The sequence below is a fragment of the Spermophilus citellus genome, assembly GCF_964194105.1.
Source record: "Spermophilus citellus genome assembly, chromosome: 13".
In the NCBI taxonomy this organism is placed as follows: Eukaryota; Metazoa; Chordata; class Mammalia; order Rodentia; family Sciuridae; genus Spermophilus; species Spermophilus citellus.
Window position 1 is genome coordinate 54,207,147 of NC_138193.1, and position 25,357 is coordinate 54,232,503.

Genomic DNA, 25,357 nt, shown 5'->3' on the forward strand with positions numbered 1-25,357 from the left:
TGGGTCCATCTACAACTAAAAAAAAAGTAGATTTGAACAAGACTTTCAAACTCTTTGGCCTACTCAGTTTTTATCATTTATGAAGCCACTTTTGGCATTCCATATAGGCTACAAAAAGCTTGTATATCATCTAGATTTTAAATATAGCACTCTCATTTCCTAATACTTTGTTTCTTCTTTCTTTTTTTTATCTTGATTATATGTAATTTCCTATTTCTATTAATATTTTTCAAGAAAGAAATCAGGGAGTGGGGTTGTGGCTCAGCAGTAGAGCATTCGCCTCTCACGTGTGAGACCCTGAGTTCGATCCTCAGCACCATATAAAAATAAATAAACAAAATAAAGATATTGTACTCATGTATAACTAAAAACATTTTTAAAAAGAGAAAGAAATCAAAAAGGCATTCGAGATTACTTAAAACAAAACAAAGAATCAGTCTTGTTTTTACTTATCATGCTAGCTCTTTTCTTTTAAATTCTATTTTTTTCTTATTTCTATTACTTCAATTTTCCTAATCTCTTTGTTCTAAATTTCTTCTGAGCTAGGCGCAGTGGCAAACACCTGTAATCTCAGCAGCTTGGAAGGCTGAGGCAGGAGGAGTGCGAATTCAAAGCCAGCCTCAGCAATTTAGGAGGCCCTAAGCAACTCAGAGACACACTGTCTCTCTCTAAATAAATTATAAAAAGGGTTGGGGATGTGGCTCTGTGGTAATCATCCCTGGGTTCTATCCTTGGTACAAAAAAAAAAATCTTCTGAAATTTTTAGAATATCTAATTTTTTAAGAAGAGTAAATATTTTAGGCCTATAAAAGTATAAATAACATGAACACCAAGGTATCTACAACTGAGCTTAAGAAATAAAAACACCACAGACATGATGACTTCTTGTGTAAAGTCTCAATGATTCTCTCTTTTCAGCAGCAACCTTTATACTAAATTATCAGTCTCAAGGATGTTTTTGAATTCTTTACTACACTGCACTAGTATGAATCATAAAAATAATCAATATAAATAATGTACAATCTTGTTTTAAATGTCTTTAGACTTTATATAAAAGGTACAAATACTGTATGTACTTTTATGCAACATGCCTTTCTCACTGGATATTATGATTTGTAGTATATGATTATAACTGATTCTCAATGCTTTACAGTATTCTAGTGCATTAAAATACCAACTAACCTATTGGTCAACTTAAGGCTATTTCCAATTTTTTTAATATTGAAAAGCACTAGAATGAAGATTTCTGTTGAATTTTTAATAATGAGTTGCAGATATCTTCTCTCAATCTGTGACTTGTGCATGGTATCTTTCAGGAACAAAACTTTCCATTTTAACAATGTTAAGATCTACTTATTTTTCCTTTAGGATCTGTGTTTTGTTTGTCTTATTTAAGAAATCCTGAATTATACCATGGTCACAAAATAGATCACCTAAAAAAATGTCAGAAAAGGAATTTAGAATGGACATAGTCAAACTGATCTGCAAAGTAAAGAATGATGTAAGGAGTGAAATCAGAGAGAAAATATAGGAAGTGAAAGTTCACTTTAACAAGGAGATAGAATTCTGAAAAGAAATCAAGCTGAAATCTTCAAAATGAAGGAATCAATAAACCAAATTAAGAATTCAATGGAAAGCATCACCAAAAGACTAAATCAGTTGGAAGATAAGATTTTCACACAATAAAGACAGAATATATAATCTTGAAAACAAAGTCGACTGTGGAGAAAAGATGTTAAGAGACCATGAACAAAACTTTCAAGAAATATGAGATAACCTGAAAAGACCAAATTTAAGATTTATCTGGATAGATGAAGGCTCAGAGACAAAAACCAAAGGAATGCACAATCTTTTCAATGAAATAATAACAGAAAATTTCCCAAACCTAAAGAATGAAATGGAAAATCAAACACAAGAGGCTTACAGGACCCCAAATATACAAAATTACAACAGACCCACACCAAGGCACACTATATGAAAATGCCTAACATAAGGATAGAATAAGGATAATAATATGGATAGAATCTTAAAGGCTGCCAGAGAAAAACAGCAAGTCACATCTAGAGGGAAACGAATCCGGATCTCAGCTGATTTCTCAATCCAGACCCTCAGCTAGCAAGTTGTGAATATATACCAAGATCTTGATGAATACCAGCCAAGAATACTATACCCAGCAAAATTAAGCTTGATAACTGAAAATGAAATAAAAATCTTCCATGATGAACAAAAAGTTAAAAAAATTCACAACTAGAAAGCCTGCACTACAAAACATTCTCAATAAAATACTTCATGAAGAAGAAATGAAAAATAAAAGTGAAAACCAGCAAAGGAAAGAAGTGCATTAGAAGAACAGTCAAGAAAAGGAGAAACTGTTCAAAGTAAAAGCCAGAAATAAAATGGAAGGGAATAAAAATCATATCTCAATAATAACACTGAAGGTAAATGGACTGAACTCATCAATCAAAAAGACATAAACTGGCAGATTGGATTAAAAAAACAAGACCCAACAATGTGCTGTCTTCAAGAGATTCCCCTCATAGGCAAAGACATCCACAGACTGAAGGTAAAAGGACGGGAAAAAAACATATCACTCAAATGGAACTGATAAACAAAAGCAGGGGTTTCTGGCCTCATATTAGATAAAGTGGACTTCAAGCCAAAGTTAATTAGAAGGGACAGAAGGACATTTCATACTGCTTAAGGGATAACAATTATGCCTCAAATAATGGAGCATCTGCATACATCAAACAAACCCTTCTCAGTTTCAAGAATCAAATAGAAACAACACAATAACACTGGGTAACTTTAACATGACTCTTTCACCACTGGATAGAGTCTCCCAACAAAACTAAATAAAGAAGCTATAAACTATGAAATACAATTGGCAATTTAGACTTTACAGACATATACAGAATATTTCATCTGTCAATGGCTGAATACACTTTCTTTTCAGCAGCACAAGGATCCTTCTCTAATATGCACCATGTTATGTAAACTATCACATATGTTGACATGTAATTGTAATATTACCCTTAGAATCTGTAGGGTTATTTTATAGCTCCCTTTCACTTGATATTAATTTTTGTGTTCTTGCTTCCTTTAATCCTTGCTTCCTTTAATCAAGAGATTAAACTTGTTTGATTTTTATCAACTTGCAGTTGTATTATTTCATCTCTATTTCATATATTTCTGCTCCAACTCTTATTTTTTCCTTACTTTTTGAAAATAACTTGTTGTTAATCTAGCTTCTGATAATAATTACTTTTAAGTTATAAATGTTCATCTGAGTACTGTTTCAGCCCATAGATTCTGATATTTTAAGCTTTTATTATCACTTGGTTTCACGCACCTTTTATTTACCTTTCTTGTGCTTTATTCCTTGACCTATAAGATACTTATAAGTATCTTAATTTTATAGTAGTTGGCATGTGGGAGTGGGGTTGTCTAATATCTTAAGGTGATTGATTCCTAATGTAATAAATCATGCAGGAAACACGGTGTGCATGATATCAAATTTTAAAAAAGTAATGGAAATGCTTTTTATATTGATTGTATTGGTTACATGCATGTCAAAACTGATAAATTTTAATAAATAAATAGATAGATAAATGGATGGGTGGGTGAATAAATAAATAGATAGATAGCCAGATAGACAGACTGCCTAAATTCTAAAAGGTTAACACATTCCTTTAGACTAAATATGCCTGGAAAAAATTCAATGAGTAATAGGGATTTATCTAATTTTATTTCTCCTACACATATCATCAGTGGTCCAAGTCATACTCAATGGTTAGTTCATCTTCATCTATTATCCATATTGTTATTCCATCTTTGTATATATTTCATTTCCATATTCATGTACGTGTTCTGGGTCACTGTTATTGCATTTTTCTATTTACTCCTTTGCAAATGATATCTTAAATAAACTACATATAAAGTAAGTCTTCATATCTGGTACACTAGTGAGCAATGTTAAAATGGACAAAACAGTGCTCCAGGTCAAAAAAACATTAAGATAGAGGAGGAAGTTTAAATCACAATAACAAAAAGACCCAATACACCAGGAAGATAAATTATTTATATGCATATATTCAAATTTCTATTCAGTAAAAATGATAGGAATGTATAGATAACATGTTCAACAATATGTATTAGAAACAGAAAGATTATAAAATAGAGAAGATTTGAACAAATCTTGCTGTAATAGTTTAGATATTAGGTGTCCCCCAGAAGCTCATGTGCGAGACAATGCAAGAACATTCAGAAGTGAAATGAAAGTCATGAGAGCCTTAAATGGGTTATGAGAGCCTTAACCCAATCAGAGAATTTATCCCCAAAGTTGGCATTAGGGGCATGTCTTTGGGGGGAAGGCAGGTATATATTTTATATATGGTAAGAGGAGTCGCTTTCTGCTTTCTGATCATTGTGTGAGGGGCTTCCCTCCATATACTCTTCTGCCATGATTTTTCTGCCTCATCTGGAGCCCCAAGGAATGAAATCAGCTGTCTGTAGGGTGAGAACTCTGAAACTGTGAGCCCCCAAATAAATTTTTCCTTCTCTAAATTGTTCCTGTCAGGCCTTTGAATTGCAGCAATAAAAAAAAATTTGAGTAAAACACTTGCTGAAGAGAAACGTGAGCTGAGTGTAACCTGATACTATGAGTTTTCAAGGGACGCTGCAAATCTTATGTATTATTTGTTTGTTTATTTATTTATTTTGTGGTACTGGAGATTGAACACAGGGGCCCCATTAAGTACATCCATAGTCATTTTAATCTTTTGAGATAGGGTCTAAGTTGCTTAGGGCACTAAATTGCTGAAGTTGGCCTGCAACTTGAGATCCTCCTGTCTTGGCCTCTCAAGTCAGTGGCTATGTATGCACCACCACACCCCACTCCAAAATCATCTTCTTCTTTTTAAAAATCTTTTAAAAGTGTTTCTTTCTTTTTTCTTTCTTGCAGATAATATGTTATTTAATAAGAGAACAAAACAAACAGTGAATGTAAGAGAAAAACAAAAATCATGAGTGCAAAGTGGAGAAGTCCATGGATACTCACAAAGCAACTAGGTCATAATAGTAATAGTTTGCCTTTGATCACTGAAAAGAGTGTTCCCCATAATTCTCACAACAACTCTGTGGGAAGGGTATACGTGTTCCAGCTTTGCTGTGAAAACTGTCCAAATACAAGTTCATTTCTACAAAGCCAGCCAAAATTGCCTGGTTTTGCTCTAAATACCAAATCTTATTTTTAAATGTTGGCGACAACATCAAAAAAAAAATTTAAGACATGTGTAAGCACATACTTTCTTGAAGAATCCAGCCTGATAAGTTAGTTTCTAACATCTGATGGAGATACATTCACGAGGCAATTTAACCAATATTTTCTATAAATTTTCATCTATAAAACATACTGTATTGGGTATTATTTCAAAAGTTGCAACATATTATATTTCCTATGGTGAAAAATATCCCTGAAGCACTTAAAAGCATTTATAAATATTTACCTTCTTGTATATACCAATATAATAACAAAGGAAATTTTGCATAACAAATCAGAAAAAGGATAAAGACTAGATAATATTCTCATTTAGGAGACAACAGGGAAAACAAGTCACAAAATACACAAAGCCATTGCAGTTACCTGCATTATCTTTTTGAAAGGGTTTTTTCCCCAGTGACAGGGGTGCCTTAGGTACTGCCCTCTTACTGTAGATCCCTTCCTTATGTTTAATGTTCACAGTGGCTGAGAGGTCGTCATCCCTTGTGCCTAGCACCTGAGCGGGAAACTCTGGAGCAATAGCATCATTGGACCCTAGAGAAAAATGGGAAGTTAATACAATTAACACAAACATACACTTGAAGTTAAGACAAACCTTTTTTAAAAATCTGCCTCTTAGACCACTTCTATGAAAAAAGCACTACAATGGGAGTGTTACAATGTCAAGACACATTAGTCAAACTGAAGCTATGAAACACGCAGAATAAATGCCAATAACACAAGGTGGAGAAACAAAGACATAAGAAAACATAAAGAGGAACACTGATCAGTTCAGGAGGGAGATTATTTCTAGCTCAGGAAGGTTTTGGAAAAAGAAAAGTATACCTTGCATTAAAAAATAGGCCTTCTGGTATGGAGAGAAAGGTAGAAAGGCATTTAAAGCAGAAGTTACTACATAAACAAACACAAGGAATACATAAGAATAACTGACATTTTTATTGTCAGGCTAGACTATAGGATAAATTAAGAAGATGGGTAATATTTAAAAATAATTGGGACAAAATTCAGCAGTGCATGGAATCCCAAGCTGAAGAGTAAAAATTTTATTGTACATGAAATGCAACATTGTTGAAGATTTCTTCATAATGGGATAACATCATCAGCTGCTTCAGGTAGATTTATCTGATAATACAAAGACAAATACTGAAAGTAAGGGCTGGCATGGCTTAGTGGTAGAGGACTTTCTTAGCATATGCAAGGCTCAATGCCTAGTACTGAATAAGAGACAGACAGACAAAAAGAAAAATGATATGTGACAAACAAAAGATTTGAAAGTATTCAAATTTCTTTTAAAATATATTTCAATACATTTATATCTGTTGACAAGAGATCTACTATGTAAGCCACATCTAACAGGCAAAAGAACATTTCTGGATATAGAAAGGTTTGTAGGAACTATAGAATTATTTTCTACAAAACGGTTTTTCTTTCTAACCCAGGACCCAGTACTTCATGGATTTCTGGAGCTTCTGTATATGGTAATAAGACCTGAGTAAGTACTGGTCTTACTAATACAGAGCAAATAAAGTCATGAAGGGTTTGTCAGGGTTGATTGTGAAGATTCTACCCATGGCTTCTGGGTCAGATTTACAAATTATATTGGGCTCTTTCTCAGGTTCCTTATCATCACTTTCTATCATTTTGCCTCTTACCTCCTCTCTGGCAAATCGTTATTATTCTTCCTTCTATCAAGTTACTCAGTGCTTGAGTTCTTCAAAGGGTCAGAAATGGACTCTCTTCTTAGCTAAACTCAATGACCATCAAGATAAGCTGGTGACCAACAAATATACATCATGGCTGAGACCTTTCTTCTGAGCTTTAGAGGACACAACTAACCCTTATAGCATTTTAGTGGAAATAAGTAAAAGATGTCCTTCCTTAAATAACAAAAATTTAAGTTACTATATATTATGTTACAACACAAACAACTGTAACTGGTAATAATTCTCCTCACAGACACTGTCAGACACCAGAGAACACACCCCAAGAACAGCATGCACATGCATATTCTGTCCACCATCTCTCATTCTCCAAGAGAGGTAACCAGGTCAGGCTCACAGTCAGGTGGGGAACGACAACTAAGTCTCTGAAAATAGTAAATGAATAAGCAAGAGAATAAACCTCAGTGGAGTTGAAAGGCAGAGGAAGAGACTGCAGATATGTGTATATACCAGTGCATCTATAAATAGCTATAGTATACTTGAGTATGAATTTAAATTTGGAGCAGCACAAGAGTAAACATTATTGCCCCAGGACTCTAAGCAGCAATGATTGGGAATCTTCACGCCTGTGTATTTTCATACAAGAGTATGTTATTAGGTAAATAGTACAACCTCATATGTTGTATGCATTCAACCCCAACACTTGTACATTGACTCTGTCTATACTCAACCACAGATCTCTATGTGAATGTATAACAGAAGTCTCACTTTTTATATGTTCAAAGCAGATAATCTGATAATCTGATCATCTTTCCTCAAACCTGCTTCTTGCTCAATCTCTGTCTTACTAAATTTACCTAATTATATACTCTAGAAAACTAGAAGTCACTTTTATCCAGCTTCTTCTCCCTCACTCTCTATAACCACCAAGGCCAGGAAGAATAATTTCCTAAAAATAAGCTGACTATGTCTACTTCACCTTATCTCATCGACATCACTCTAATCATAGATGCTACCATCTCTGGTACTGACTACTGTAACAGCCTTCTAACCAACTGAAGTCCCCAACTTACACTTTGACCCTCTCCAACTCAGGTCTGTGACTTCCCTTGTATGATCCATTTCTACACAAGTCAGCCAAAATAAATTTTACAAAAATAAATAAAACCACAATTGCCTGCTAGAATAAAATCCAAATGCCTTAATATGGTTTAAAAACCTTGCATAATCTTGTACTTGTCTATCTTTAACCATATCTACCCACCATTCTGCTTTACTCTGTTAAATAAAATTTATAGAAGACCATTGTTTTGGGCTGAGCTCCTACACTCTGTCCCAACAGTCCAATCCAGAGTCACTTGTGCTAAGTACAATGCAATCAAGCTGAAACTTTCCACTGATAGATCAGTTTTCATAAAAACAGATGATTTACAGCAACCAACTGAAACTCAGTCTGAGCAGGAGTAAAAAGGAAGTCCACTCTTCTTTTATCCTCACGTAGAAAGTAACCTAACACCAAGGTGTTAGTCTACTTCTTTGGGATATTAGTCTACTTCTTTGTTCCTGGTTTGGATACCTTATCAAAACCAACTGTTCTGCCATGCTCAGTGGGGCAACTCTTCTAAGGTATGCTGTGGTTGCTCCCAGATTAATGAATCTTTAACTAAATTTATTGAAAATTTTTTTCAATAAGCTATACTGCCCTTCTTTTCATTCATCAAATGCATCAACCAAATTTTGAAATAAAACATCTTTAATATCTCCTACTAAGATTAAAAATATGATTAAATTAGTTTTTCTTCTTATGAATTTCATTCCAAATATCTTTTGGTACTTCTCCCACTTTTTAGCTAAATATTCTATTATTTAGACTAAAATTTATGTAAACTGGCTTCAAAGTCAGCATTGGTCACTTTTGGCAATGTTTTATTTCTCATTCTTGAATGCTTCTTTTTGATTCATTTTTTCAGTTGGTTGAGTCTTCAAGTGAATTTCAAGAAGATCTGGAAGCAGAATATATTTTCTTGCTCTTGCATATTGATGAAAATGTTTTTATCGCCATATTGCTTGATGAATATGCACTTGGGTCCACAATCCTTGAATTATAATTATATCCTTTCCAACTAAATATAGATTTTGTTGAGTTCATTTCTCACATTTAGTATTTTAAAGAAGGAAGAAAATTTTGCTCCTTAAACTAAATAACTTTAAAATATATACGCATGCTAATAGGTTTAACTCCCCCCAACCCCCAACACTTTTTTAAGTTAAAATCTTTCAGTAGCATATATCATAGTCTCTTAATACTGGTTTTTGCCTGGATTATATGCAAACTGTCAATCTACATACTATGTTCTTTTTTATTTTTTTAAGAGAGAAAAAGTTTTCCTTAAATAAACCTTTAATTCAGCTGTCTACAAATATAATTCTTGGTTTGATATTGTTAATTGTGCTTCTGTATCTCTTATGTCCTTCTCATATCCCAATTTTGTTTCCTTTTTCTTTAGTATTTCCAGAGACTTATTCAAGTTTATCCACATCAGCAATTCAATTTCCTTTACGTTAATTTTATCCTTTTTTGCCTGCAAAATATATTTTAAATCTGCTATCAAATCTTTAAGTTTACAGGCAGTCTTTCCTTGTTCATTGTGCCCCTTTCTTTAAAAAAAAAAAAAGTTGAGATATAATCTACTACATAAAATTTACCCATTTACAGTATAGCTCAGCAATCTTTATTGTATTCAAAGTGAATACTGCACTCTAATTTTGTAAGTTTTCATCATTCCACAAAGAAACCCTGTATATATAAGCAGTTATTCCCCATTCCTTTATTCTCATAGCTTCTGCCCATCATCAGTATTCTACTTTCTGTCTGTATGAATTTATTCTGCACATTTCACATAACTGAAATCACACAACATGTAACCTTTTTCTGGCTGGCTTGAATTGTTTTAGTTCATTTCTACATTTAATTATGTTGGTTTTTGAAAAGAAGCTGCCAGTTTTTCTACATATTTGAGGCCTTGTTGTTAAGTACTAGTTCCTATAAAAAGTTTATAATCAAGTGATGTTTAAAACATATTGAAATCTTAAACATAAGAAATTTAATTTTATTTCATGTATCCTTCCTTATCCCAAGCCCAAAATAGGCTGAGAGAAATAACAGATGATTTTAAAAAGTATTGACAGCGTATGTGGGGTTTCTGACTTCTGGGATGACATCGTTTTGTAATAGTCTAAGAATTACAAATCTAACCATTTTGTTTTGCTGTAAATTACTCATATATCTTTGTAGTACTTTCAGAACATACTATCAAAATATGCAATCATTTACATATTTTTTTGAGTAAAACATTTAAATGTAATGAGAGAAAAAAATCATTAAAATACAAAATGTTTTTAAATTGAACAAAAAGATTTTATATTGATAAGGATTTCTGTCCTAAAGTAAAATGGCTGAATTGTTTCAAAATGAGAAAAAGAGAGGAGCAGAACTAAAAATTTAAATAACATAGATTCTTAAAAAAAAAAACCTGAAGTTTTATAAAGGATGGATCTTACATGAAATTTGTATGTGTTGACTATAAATAAAAATTATTTATAAGCTTTTCTAAAATCAAAATTGAACACACTGATATAAAGCCAAAATCTCGTTATTTAAGTTTACAGCAACAAGACTTTGATCTGCTCTTAGTAAAATTTACAAAGAACCAACTTTAAAAATCAAAAGTTTTATGTTTTTTTTTTTTTAAAGAGAGATTGAGAGAGGAGAGAGAGAGAGAGAATTTTTAATATTTATTTTTTAGTTCTCGGCGGACACAACATCTTTGTTGGTATGTGGTGCTGAGGATCGAACCCAGGCCGCACGCATGCCAGGCGAGCGCGCTACCGCTTGAGCCACATCCCCAGCCCCAAAAGTTTTATGTTTTATCAAAATAACTTCTTGTGTTTTCTCCAGGTTATTGTTAGACTTTGACTACTTGGGGAAATTAAATCTTTAAAAGAGGGTTTATTTAAGCACTTATTTGTTGCAAAATCTTTTAAATAATCACTTTGTTACTCTGGTTAAATGAACTATGATTGTTTTTTCAATTAGATGGCATACGTGTCATTAATACAAATATTCTAAAATTTTGTAAAATTTACAAAAGTGTGGTGATCTTGGTGAGGTACGATAGAAGACATCAGAACAGGTAGAAAGGAGACATATGGGACAAGAGTGGCCATGATTTAAAGTCCATTTTCACAAGGATTAAAAGTCGAAATTGAAAAGTCACTTTCACGATACTCTCATTAGAAACAGCACAATTAAATCAATAATTAGAACTTATCTGCAGGTTCATAAATAACTTCTTTTCTGACACAGCCCTAAAAGAAAAACAGGTCCAAGAATGCTTTTGTTCAACATGCAGATATTCATAAGATTTGTATCTTTAGGATCAAAGTACTTAATCTATATGTCATACTCTGCATCACACCATCAATGTTACATCAATGTGGTACTGTTTAATTAACAAAACAGAACAATAAAACACCCTTGATGTGAAATTATCAGTGATTTTTCATCCTAAACAAAGAAGAAAAGAAAATGATCCCTAGTAAGTAATAACTGACATGTCCAGTTAGCAACAGAAAGGAGGACTGAAAATACCCTCTCAGATCATGTCTTGGTACTACAGATTTTACACACATCAATATGCCTATGATGTGATTAGCATGTTCGTCTCCAATACCCATGCTCTATCATGTCTCTTATTTTTTTTTTCTCTCAATAAAATCAATCTGTGCTTCACTTTGACCCTGATCTGTCCTTACATTCTTTCTGTGATGATGTCAATAACCCTTATGATCTGAGTTGAGATCCACCTCCCTTTTGGGAAACTTCCTCATGAGACAGGAATTTGAGAATAAAGGAAGAGATGCTGATTGATTTCACTGCAGAATAAAGGAAAGCTTGCTGATCCAAGGTTTGCTTCCAGTCTCCTGCCTCAGTCTTTTGGTAGCCATGCGTTTACAGAGAGGACCCTCCACATAATGTATTTAATTGGGTATTGTTTTAGTCAGTTTTTTTGTTGCTGTGACCAAAAGACCTGACAAGAACAAATTTAGAGAAGGACAAGTTTATTTGAGGGCTCACAGTTTCAGAGGTCTCAGTCCATAGGCAGCTGGCTCCATTGCTCTGGACCCAGGCAAGGCAGAACACATCATATACTGGAAGAGTATGTGGTGGACAGTGGCTCAGGACATCACACCAGAAAGGAGAGAGCAACTCCTCTCACAACACACAAAATATATACCCTAAAAGTAAAAGTCATGCCCCCATGCCCACCTCCTCCAGCCACACCCTACCTGCCTACAGTTATCACCCAGTTAATCCATGTCAATGCATTGATTAGGTTAAGATTCTCCTAACTCGATCCTTTCACATTTAAGTTTTCTTGCATTGTTTTACACATTAGCTTCTGAGAGACACCTAGTACCTAAACCATAACAAGTATCTTGTGACTCTGGTGCCATCTCTACAATCTACACTGGTACTTCTACTTTTAGGCTCAAGCATCTGACTCCTTTTACTTATACACTTCAGATGCCCTTGATGGGATCTACACTCCAATCCAAAAACAAATAGTCAGATGATATGTAGCCTCAAATCCCTCAAGATTGAGGAATGGATAAAGGGAGGAATTGCAACAGGGGGTCCTTTAAAATTGAAAGACTCTGTAAATGGTTTTTTTCCTGCCAGCCTCATCTCAAGCTGGGAGTCCAAGCCCCAGGTACCAAAAATCAAAGAATCAGATTTATAATCACATGCTATGCATATTTCTTGGCTTTTGTCCTCTTCTTTTAAATTCTAATGCTAGTATGGCTTCTGGGAAGACAGGTTTAGGTTGGCTGTCTTCCCAGTTATTGTCAAACCAAAAATAAATTCAATTCTTTATCATCATTTCTCTCTTTTGTTAACTAGACTCCAAATGAAGATAAGTGACCAAGCTGTCTGTTGGGACCCAGAGTCAAGCTGCTTGAAGCCGGAGGCTGTTGGGGTAAACACCAGTCAGTGCCTAGGAAGGTTTATTATTCAGGGTGGTGAGATAAGAAGGACTTAAAAGAATAACAAAGGTAAAGAGAAGGACAACTGACTACTTCCCTGGTCTCCAATCTTTAGACGGGTATCAAAGCAGAGCAAACTTGGTTGTAAAGTTAAAGAATGAACTCAAGTGCTGGGGTTATGGCCCAGAGGTAGAGCACTCGCACAACATGCATGAGGCACTGGGTTCGATCCTCAGCACCACATAAAAATAAAATGAAGGTATTTTGTCTACCTACAACTAAAAATTAAATATTAAAAAAAGAATATACTTAAAAACCATCTGAAGAAATTCATCAGTGCAGTAGGCATACAACCAATCCTCTTTATATTTCCCTTGCTTGTGAGCACAGTGTGGCCCTCCATTTTGTCCAGCCTTTCACCACTGAAGAGTGTGTAATAAAATGTCCAAATTCTTTCCACTGAGTCTTCCAAGTTCTTTCTTTGGCTGCCAAATCCTTCTATAAACTAGATGTTAATGGATAGCAGGACACTGAAGTCCTCAGAAAGTACTGGGACACCTGACCAGATTTCTACTGTAGATAGATATTCTATCTTCTGAACTAGCAATAAAAGGTATCAAAAGATTTTCCTACTGACAATCAACTAAGTGAGCCTGTTTTATTTCTGGTAAGTGTGTTTTAAAAAACAAAGCTTTGCAGAAGGTGAAAATTTCTCAGTTTCTGACTATAGATTTAATCCTCAGCATTTCAGCTCCTTTATAGTGGGAGATTAGAGGTTGTATCAGAGCTGTTAATGTAGTTGCCATGAGAAACTAGTCTGTGTTCCATTTTCATATAAAACTAACCAAAAATCTGCCCAATTGCAGGAACTTTTATTTTCTTTCCATTTCTGCACAAAGTTGTTTATAGACAAATCAAGAAGAAAATCATTTGTCTAAAGTGAACCGAGTAATATCCTACAGAACACCCAAAATGCTATTCCATCAATCAAAACGTTTTTGCCTTGGATTCTAAATATAATATTTAAGTTATACTCTTTGTACATATATTCGGTCAAAATACATTCTAATGTCATGTATAACTTAAAAAAAATCCCAAAGTCCACCTCCAGAAGGTGCTATACATTTCCTAAATTTGCAGTTCCCTTATAATGTGCTTACAGGAATGTTGCAGGATATTTTAAAATTCTAGGGGAAGATAGTGATAATTAATATCTGATGTATTCCATAAACTATACTCAAGGTAGTTTAATATGTCAACATCTGATAGTGTTATGTCCCTTTCAATGCTTACCGTGTCTTTGTAAAGCTGGCTTTTGGGCATTTGCTGTTATAAAAAATAGGAAATAAGAGAGGCTATCCAAATGGATCTCAGGTACCTAACAGTACCTAACAGCTGCACATATATCATTAGGAACCGTGGTTACTTATGAACAAAATTTTTTTTCAAAAACCAAAGCCATAGGAAATAAGTTTTGTTTACTAAGTTGTCAGATCAAAACAGTATTTATGTCCTAATAACCTAGTAGCTACTTGAAAAAATACTTTTTGTACTTATCTGCATCAGACATAATTTGAGGAGAAAACAGCACTGAAATATTAAGGGCACTGTGAACCAAGAAAGCTTAGAAACCTTTTTCATAAATGGAATCCACTAACCTAAACAAATAATTGTTCATGCAACCTGATCAAATAACTTACCTACCCGAATCAAAGATAAAAGACATGCAAAGCTACATATTTCACTGAAGATTAAGAAGGAACTTTAATTTGTCATTTTATAATAAACCAGCCAACACACAAATAAATTTGCAAAAAAATAAAAATTTGACTAATTTCTGCATAATACCTGAATGTGAACTCTCAACGGTGGTATCAGATTTGGAATCTGGAAATGAAGGAACTGTTTCTAATTGTGGAACATAGTACATCTTCGAACTACCAGATGGTTTATATGGCAACAGTAAAGGCTGGGCTAAAGAGGTAAAGATAAGAACAATTAATAAAAAAAGAGATTAATTCATTGAATATATATTTAGCACATTCCATGTACAAGACAGTGTTTGAGTTTCTTAATGATGTATCAATGAACTAAACAGAAATCAATCTTTGTTTTTCAAAAGGAGTCAGAATTCTAGAGGTGGGAGATACATGGTACACAACTAAACTAAATGAGCAAACTCTCTAGTATTTTAATAAATTATCAGTGATATGAAAAATCAATTAGAAAATATTGTGAGAGGTTGGTAATACAGCAAAAATTAGGACAGGATGCTCTTAAAATAGGATGACACAGGCAGGTCTCATTGAGAAGATGAGTTTTTATAGCAATGAATTTTTAGATGGCTCTAACTAAAAAAACAGGTTTTCTTACATTGAACTCAAAATCTGGTCATTGTTAATATCTCCTGCGAGTCTTATTCTACTCCCAGAGTCACAGAACATAGTTCTTTTCTTGTGATATTGTTTTGAAACAAAGTTTCCATTATAAAAGTATAAATTCTCAATATTAAGAAAATACAGGTAAAAAAGACAAGGTCTTGTGCCACTCATGGTATTTTAATGTATATCCTACCTATCTTTCCCCCGGGTTTTGTTTACATAATTGTCATATAGTAAGTATAATTTGAATTCAGCTTTTCTACTTTACATTAATAAAACATTCATTTTATCCTATCTTTCTTATTTCTTATGGCAATACCACAGACAAAATGTATTCAACCTTGTTCTTACTGTTGAAAATTTAGGAGGAGTTAAAATTTTCAATTATAGTGAAGAGTTTTCTGTTTATAGCATACTTATTCTTCCCTGCTGCCCACCCACCTCAGTTACATTCTCTGTTTATAGAGTGAAAAACTATACCATGTATGAATTTTTTTTAAAAGTCCAGCTGTAAAAATACTTTCTCAAATGTCTGTGCCAATTTATTCTTACTCTAATACAGTATGTATAGTCATTAAGAAATAATTCTTTGCTAATATGGCTAATTATTTAAATGTGCTCTTATTTGATTAGTGTAGAGCTAAACTTTTTTTCTATACATAGTTGTCCCTTGGTAGCTGGGGGATTGATTCCAGGACCTCCCCAGATACCAAAATCTGTGGAGGCTCAAATCCTTTAAGTAAAATTGTGTAAAATGGCACAGTATTTGCACATTCTCTTGAATACTTTAAATTATCTCTAGATTTCTTGTATTTGCTAAACTGCACTGTTGAGGGAATAAAGAGAAGACAAAAGTTTATACATGTACAGGTGCAATTATTTTCTCTGAATATTTTCAATCTGTGGTTGGATTCATGGATGTAGAACCCACAGATATGGAGGGGCAGGTGTACTTATTTTTCTTTCATGGTGTGGTATTAACCATCAAGTGGTCAATAATATTTATCCTTCCTTCTCCTTTCATCTATACATTATATTTTCCAATCTTCCTTACAACAACCATGTCTGAACATGTGACCAAGTTTCAGTCTACAGGACGAAGGAAGAATGTGTACAAATTTCAGGCATTCCATTAAAGGGATCCCATTATAAGCGCCACCTCTTTTTAGGCACTGCATATCACGGTAGCTTCCATGCAGAGTTGGGAGTCACAATTAAAGGATGCGGGAAGGGCTGGAGGTGTAGCTCAGTGGTAAAGTGCATGTTTTTTTCCCCAACAAACAAAAAAGTCAGAGCCTCCAGAGGTGGAGCACAGCTACCAAACCTAGACCATCACCTACCTGCAGTTCAGAATTTCTATGATAAAATAGCTGCTATTACATTAATACCTAGTCAGTAAGCAATTGATCAATTTTATATCAACTGGAGCCAACAATCACTACTGATCCCGAGCAAAAACCCTTTTTTGCCTTACTTTCCTTACCTACAAAATGTGCTTGGATGACAACACTTACCACTTAGGGTTATTGTAAAAATGTAAATGAATTTAAAAATATAAAGTGTATCAAGGAGTAATATTGATATGTTTAGAGGTAAAGCATTGAGTTCTTTCAGTCCTCTTTGCTCTAAGTAACATATTTATTTGAATAACACATTATATGTACCCTATTTTCACCATTATGAGAAATAAGAGCAAAAAGAGTTACTCTTTTTTTCTCCAGATTTTCTTTTATTCTTCCTGATAAAATTAAAAGTCAAATACACAAGTCCAAAAGAAGAAATCCATTAGAAATCTGAGCAGAACTCTGTTAGAGTACATATTTACTGGGAAACAAATGGCATCTTTACAATATTCAGCTTTCCCAGCCAGAAACATCTTTCTCTTAATTTAGTCAATTATTATTTTCTCTTTTCAATCTCTACGCAAAGGATTAATATTTTCTGTATACAAGACATATAAAACATTCATTTAGGTTATTTTTCAGTATTATATACTCATAAAAACAGAATTATGATGAACACTATCTCCTGGCTGAACACCTCAAATCTCCTTTAATTTCTCTTATTATCTACCACAGCTAGATGGATTTCTAGTTGCCCACATCTGTATAAAAATCAAAATGCTCTTGATAGAGTCTAACTGTCCTGCAGTAGAATGAGGTTTCCTTCATTATGAACTGTTGAGAGCCACAGCCGAAAGGGGCCCCAGCAAACTTCCAGCTGCCAGCAAACTTCCAGCTGCCAGCTGATGATTGGCTCACAGCGGCCCCAGCAACTTCTAGCTGCCAACTGATTGGCTCCTCTGCAGTGATGCTCATTGGGCTGTTTCCCTGCCCTTTCAGACCACCGAGCTGCTCACTGGGGGACTTTTTTGGCTCCGCCCACGCGACCCAGCTAATCGGCTTCAAGAGCAGGAGGAGGCGGGGAGGTGGAGAGGCTTGTGGGAAGCCAGTGGTGGCAGTTGGGCTCTGAGGGTTTTTCCTGAGGAGCTGTTGGTGTGGTGTGTGTGGTTCTAAAAATAAAGTTCGTTTCTTTTGACAAGTGGCTCCTGAATTCTGCCCAGCCAGACTGCGGCAATGAACAATAACAACCTTTATATCCTTAGAATTGTGTTAATATCCTTGACAGTTCTGATGACTTATTTTGGCATTGAATTCTACAGTTAATTAACTGTCCAAGTCAGAAAAGTAAGTAAGAACATTTACATCAAAGGAAGTAAGACAAAATGCTGATGCCTAAAGGGGGATTCACTGTACTTACCACGTCTTATCACCCACAACTATGCTAAACTAAAAAAAAAAAAAAAAAGTTAACTTAATTACTATTATGGTACTAGCTGAGGGACAACACTTTCTAGGACTAGAATGCTACATTACAGAATATGGTATATGTATGTACTGAACCATATATTGTATTTGCCTACCTCAAGTGCCAGAAAGAATACATGCATTTAGAATCAAAGGTAGAAGCCCTTTCAGAAATTTTTTTTTTCTTTCAATCTTTGCGACTCTGATGTTTATTAGATGGAAGATCTCAGAAATGAGACAGGGAAATTTCCACAAGGGACAGAAGCTATCTAGCCATTTTATATTTTTTTCTTTCATTAAAGCAATAAATAAAGTAGTATGCATAGTGTTGACTAACTCTTGGTTGACCTGAATTATCAAGAAGAAATAAAGTGACCTTAAAAATCATGGTCATTAGGAATATAACTAACACTTGGGAGACTACTTAACATGCCTGATGATAGAAATAAACAAAAAATTAACTTATCCTACATATGCTGGGCTAGTGAAGTCTCAGTTGACTTAAGAATTTTATACCACTCTTACAGGCATAATAAAACAGGAAAATTTTTCTTAAAAAAGGGTTGCAGCCTCCATTCTATTGGTTACTGTTGTAGTCATTATTATTAGAATACTGATTTATTCATTTTCTTTCTTCACCAGTGTACATAAAGCTTGATAGTAATGGCTAACTGTGCAAAACTATAGTGCAATGGCTATTATATGGAGATGGAAGATTCTGAGACAGATAACTGGTCCACGTGTCATGTCCCCCACACCTCCATCCCCCTAGTGGAGGGTGAACTCAGGGACTTGTGCAAGTGAAGCAAGCAATCTACCACAGAGTACACATCCCCAGCTCTGGATACAACAGTCATTTTTATTGTTGTTGTTTTTAGTTATATCCAGTAGTAGAATATATGTTGACAAATTTATAGAAACACGGAATACATCTTATTTGAATTAGGATCCCAGTCTTGTGGTTGTATATGATGTAGAGAATCACTGTGATGTATTTATATATGTACATAGGAAAGTTAAATCAGATTCATTCCACAGTCTTTCCTATTTCCTGCCCCCGCCCTTCCCTTCATTGCTCTTTGTCTAATCTACTGAACTTCTATTCTTCCCCTCTCCATAACAGTCTTAAGGTTACTTTGGACCATGTGCCTGGGGAGAACAAGTGAGTACTCAGCAAATAATGCTTACCTCTATAAAAGAAAGAAAGAACTGGAAAAAGGTAAAGAAGAAAATTCAATAATAAATTCCTTTAAAATTTTGAAAATAGAAAAATATAAACATATAGTATATTGTTTTGAACTTTTAAATCATAGTAGGTAAAAAATAATAAGTTTAAAATACAATTCTTTGTACTTTAAAGTACATTTTTAAATGAGATTTTTTAAAAGCCTCAATTTTTAAAATTTTGACCCACAGTATTCAAAATAATAAATTTGGATTTGTAAATTAAATAAGATAATCCTTGAATAAATGCATATAAAAAACATTAACCATGGGGCTGGGGTTGTGGATCAGCAGAAAAGCACGTGCAAGGCCCTGGTTTGATCCTCAGCACCACATAAAAATAAATAAAATAAAGGTATTGTGTCCAACTACAACTAAAAAATAAATATTAAAAAGAAAAAACATTAACCATGGTCTCTATATACTGATTCACTGGATGCACTGGATGTAAATAGAGGTAAAAATAAGTTTTCACAACTGAGATTTCTCTCTCATGTTTCTGCCACCATCATGAGAGCAACATACCTGGGTATCCTGGATCTTAGAAACACCTGGAACATGCCCAAACCATTTCTGCAGGCCAAGCCCAGCCAAAGTCCAACTGACCCAAAGCCCAGGTATGAGAAAAGCAAATGTTTGTTATAAGCCACTAAGATATTTGAGGTTGCTTGTTATACAGCATCACTGTGACAAGAGGCAACTGATACAGAAAGGTACTCTTCAAGATTATTGACTAAATTATACAGTTTTGGTATGGTTTTCTTTCATAATAAAATATTTAAGAATTATAACCAATTTAGGCATATTCTATCAATAGTTGCAGATGGGTAAGCTTTTTGCATTAGAAGGAAAACTTAAAATATATTTTATGTAGATTTATTTAAAATGTCAAATATTCATCCCGTATGTTAGTAATTTGACTTCTCTCTCTTCTTCTCTTCCTTAGCATGGCTAGGGGTCTGTCGATCTTATTTATTTTTTCAAAGAACCAACTTTTTGTTTTGTTAATTTTTTCAATAGTTTCTTTTGTTTCAATTTCATTGATTTCTGCTCTGATTTTAATTAATTCTTGCCTTCTGCTACATTTGCTGTTGTTTTGCTCTTCCTTTTCTAGGGCTTTGAGATGAAGTGTGAGCTCATTTATTTGTTGGTTTTTCCTTTTTTTGAGGAATGACCTCCAGGCGATGAATTTCCCTCTTAAAACTGCTTTCATTGTGTCCCATAGATTCCGATATGTTGTGTCTGTATTTTCATTTATCTCTAAGAATTTTTTGATTTCCTCCTTTATGTCTTCTGTAACCCATTGATCATTCAGTAACGTATTGTTCATTGTCCATGTGATGTAGGATTTTTCCTTCCTTCTTTTATCATTGATTTCCAGTTTCATTCCATTATGATCTGATAAAGTGCATGGTATTATCTCTACCACTTTATATTTACTGAGGGTTGCCCTATGGCATAATATATGATCTATTTTTGAGAAGGTTCCATGTGCTGCTGAGAAAAAAGTATATCCACTTGATGATGGTTGATATATTCTATATATGTCAGTTAAGTCTAGGTTATTGATTGTGATATTGAGGTCAATAGTTTCTTTATTCAACTTTTGTTTGGAGGATCTGTCCAAACAAACTTGTACAAGAGTACTGCAAACGGGTGCGGCCAATTTGAAAAGCAGTATGGAGATTCCTGGGAAAGCTGGGAATGGAACCACCATTTGACCCAGCTATTGCCCTTCTCGGACTATTTCCTGAAGACCTTAAAAGAGCACACTACAGGGATACTGCCACATCGATGTTCATAGCAGCACAATTCACAATTGCTGGACTGTGGAATCAACCCAGATGCCCTTCAATAGATGAATGGATAAAAAAAATGTGGCATTTATACACCATGGAGTATTACGAAGCACTAAAAAATGACAAAATCACGGAATTTGCAGGGAAATGGATGGCACTAGAGCAGATTGTGCTTGGTGAAGCTAGCCAATCCCTAAAAAACAAATACCAAATGTCTTCTTTGATATAATGAGAGCAACTAAGAACAGAACAGGGAGGAAGAGCAGGAAGAAAAGATTAACATTAAACAGAGTCATGAGGTGGGAGGGAAAGGGAGAAAAAAAGGAAATCACATGGAAATGGAGGGAGCCCCTCATTGTTATACAAAATTACATATAAGAGGTTATGGGGGGAATGGGATAACAAACATGGAGGGAAATGAATTACAGTAGATGGGGTAGAGAGAGAAGATGGGAGGGGAGGGGAAGGGGCATAGTAGAGGTTAGGAAAGGTAGCAGAATACAACAGTCACTAATATGTCAGTATGTAAAAATGTGATGTGTAACCGATGTGATTCTGCAATCTGTATTTGGGGTAAAAATGGGAGTTCATAACCCACTTGATTCTAATGTATGAAATATGATATGTCAAGAGCTTTGTAATGTTGTGAACAACCAATAAAAAAAAATAAAATAAAATGTTAAATATTTTAAAATTAGTAAGGTTCTAACCTTCATATGAGGAAGAATAGAAACTTAAATGTTAATTTTCCTACTGTTGGGCTGAGGTTGTGGCTCAGAAGCAGAGCACTCGCCTTGAATGTGCGAGACCCTGGGTTCAATCCTCAGCACCACATAAAAATAAATAAGTGAAATAAAGTAATTGTGTCCAACTACAATTAAAAAGTAAATATTTTTTTAAAATTTCCTACTGTATACTTAAAAAGGGAAATAATTTATAACTTAATTTTAAATGTTATATAGTATAAACTCTATAAAAATATCACTTATACTTAAATATCACTTAAACCATAGCACAAAAAAACACTCTAAATATAGACCTTATGATATAGACTGCTAGCTATTTTCCAAAATCCATTTCTTCTTCATTCTGAAAAATACAGCTAAATTATATTCCTAGTGAAAGTGATTTGGGACATTTCTAGGTTTTGCCTATAAAACCTCCCACATGTGCTCCATGCTTTTTTGCTCATTCATTCCAGTTGACTATAACGGCGAATCTAAAATAACTTCAGGTTCTACATTTTAAAGACAGCGGGGTAAGTAGTCAACCTAGGTTAATCAGAGATTATAAGCACAAAATAAACTACTATTTTGTTTGCACTATCACATATATTTACATCTGTTAATTGTAGTTATACATTAATATAATCTAAAATGCCAATAATGTTTTGCCTACCTAACGGCAGATCTTAATTGTTTATGTTATTACAAAACTACAAATATCATGTGACAAAGATAAGTCAACCACAAGCAGCATAATTCCAAACATGTTAACTCTACTAGAAATAAAGGTAAGCTTTTCACTGTGGACTTTATGGAGGGCTACCACGGCAGGTGCCTCAGGTCTGCAAATTTAAGAACCCAGAACCCCGGCTTGCCATGAGGAGTGACAAAACTGGACAGTGGGCTTAATATAGAATATAGAACATTGAAGGGAGCAGCCTGTCATAAGGTTGCATATTAGCAAAAGGATCACCAACAGCTGAGTACTGGAGCCTGGAGCATTGGCCTTTCATGAGGATTTGAGAATAGAACACTGAAGTGCAAGTTATAAACCTAGTGGCAGCACTTAAGCCCAGGGGGGAGGCTATACCCCTCAAAGGATGGTCAGTTTCAGGGATCAGTAACTGCTATTGATTTGGATTCTGAAAACCTAAACAGCTTCAACAATTGGAAACATGGTCACCTTGTGTATCAGACTGTTTTCAATAGTCAAGAGATTATCTGGCAATTTTTTCTAGGCCAGGCCCACCCATTTGGTGTCATTACCCTGCCCAACAGGAGCTTCTATAACTTTTAGTCAATTTATGTGTTCAAACTGGTTGCCTTTATATTGGAAGGGTGAGATCTTTAAGCCAAAAACTGTTTGCTCACTTGAATATATTGCCTGTAATTACCTTCAACTAGTACCATAATAAACAATGGTCTCTGGTGTCAGAGAAAGACAGAAAGACAGAAGGACAGACAGAAAGACAGAAAGACAGAAAGAAAGAAAGAAAGGAAGGAAGGAAGGAAGGAAGGAAGGAAGGAGGGAGGGAGGGAGGGAGGGAGGGAGGGAGGGAGGGAGGAAGGGAAAGGAAGGAAGGAAGGAAGGAAGGAAGGAAGGAAGGAAGGAAGGAAGGATTAAAAAAATAGTAAATAGTAAATCATATTCTTTTCAAAGCTATATAAATAAAAGATGGATATAATAATCATGTGGCTCCTAAATCTTAAATTAAAATAAATTTAAGAACCTGGAAGACAAATATCATAAATTTCTAAGGTAATCACATGTAAAAGTTGATAAAATGACCTACAATGCAATCATATTCTCTTACCATCTGTGCCACGAGAAGTAGTAATTTGTTGCACTGAAGATGATGAAGCAAATTTGACAGGACCTTTCAGTGGATTTTTAGTATGTGGCTCTAGAATTTTACTTCCATGATCTTCAGCATTAATAAAAATCTCAGATGAAAACATGGTCTTTTCTGGGCTTTCTGTTGTTATCTGAGTGACCGCATCTGATGATAACTTTTCAGAGGCAAATAACGAGGTCTTACTCTGTTCTGGTGAACTGAACAAAAAAGAGGATTATAGCAGGTCATATCCTTAGTCAGGAACATTTAAGTAGTTACAAGGAATATTTTGTGAACACAACAATCTCAAATGCTATTAAGGTAGTTATACCATTCACTTTATCAGATACATGTTAAAATGTGATCACGTGTGTGTTTAATTAAAAAAAAAAAAAAAAAATATATATATATATATATATATATATGTACTAGGGATTGAATATAGGGGTGCTTAACCATTGAGCCATATCCCTAGACCTTTTTTATATTTTATTTAGAGACAGGATCTCACTAAGTTGCTTAGGGCCTCACTAATTTGCTGAGGCTGGCTTTGAACTCATGATCCTCCTGTCTCAGCCTCTTGAGCTGCTGGTATTACAGGCATGTGCCACCGTGCCTGGCTTTAATTTTATTTTAAAACCTAATCTTAATTTTAATTTATAATGCCATTATGTAATTTAACAAAGGAAATGGTACTTTTCATTTGAAGTGAATATAATTCATTTATTTATTTTTAATTGTAAGATTAGGGCATCATGCTAAAAGCCTAGGAATACAAAGATGAAGAAGAAACAGATCCTACCCTCAAGTTGTTTATGTGTCAATGGGCAGAGGGGGGAGAAGAGGGGAATCAGAAGTTTTCAATGTTAGATAAATATATTAAGATTATAGAGAATTCATATTAAAACAATAGAGTACATAGACAATTGAATAAATAACTAGGAAGAACAGACAAATTTTGCTTAAGAATTTCAAATAACATATGTTAGATACTTCCCACCAAAGGAGGTAAAAGCTTACTCTATCTTCCCCCTTGGGTACAGACAGAACTTAGTAACTAGATTTCAAAAGAAGAGAATGTTAAGAGTAGCTTCACAGTGGAGAAACCTAGCAAAACATTGCCTTATCCAAGTTAGCAAAGTTAACATCAGTAATGACATATGGATATCATATTCTCCATATGATGTAAGAGAAGCATATTTCATCTTTGTAGTATTCTTTCCCTAAACCTAAAAAAAAAAAAAATTAATCAAGAGAAAAACATTAGCCAAACCCAACAGGAGCTGCTATCTACAAAATTTCTCACCGGTACTCCTCAAAACTTCCAAGTTCATGAAAAACAAGGAAGAATACCATATACCACAAGTGGCTAAGATTAACAACTGTCTATCTCCATCTGGACTGCTGTGACAAAATCCCATATGCTATGTGGTTTCAGAAATTTACTGCTCATGGTTCTAGAGTCTGAAAAGTCCAAGACCAGGGCAATGACAGATTTTGTGCTGACTGACTATGCTCTGTTTGGTTCATAGATGGCACCTTCTCATCATGTCCTAACATAGAAGAAAAGAACAGACAGCTTTCTGCGATTTCTTTGGT

General features: G+C 34.4%; 1 protein-coding gene across 1 annotated transcript in view; it reads right to left on the reverse strand.

The window, feature by feature from the left end:
• Positions 1 to 25,357, reverse strand: part of ALMS1 (ALMS1 centrosome and basal body associated protein) — a 225,046-nt gene that overhangs the window by 60,152 nt on the left and 139,537 nt on the right. Inside the window, exons 12-14 of the mRNA XM_081264701.1 lie at positions 23,738 to 23,976; positions 14,836 to 14,961; positions 5,642 to 5,812 (exon numbers count right to left, since the gene is read on the reverse strand). Of these exons, the coding sequence (XP_081120827.1) occupies positions 5,642 to 5,812; positions 14,836 to 14,961; positions 23,738 to 23,976 (536 nt within the window). The remainder of the gene's footprint in view (positions 1 to 5,641; positions 5,813 to 14,835; positions 14,962 to 23,737; positions 23,977 to 25,357) is intronic.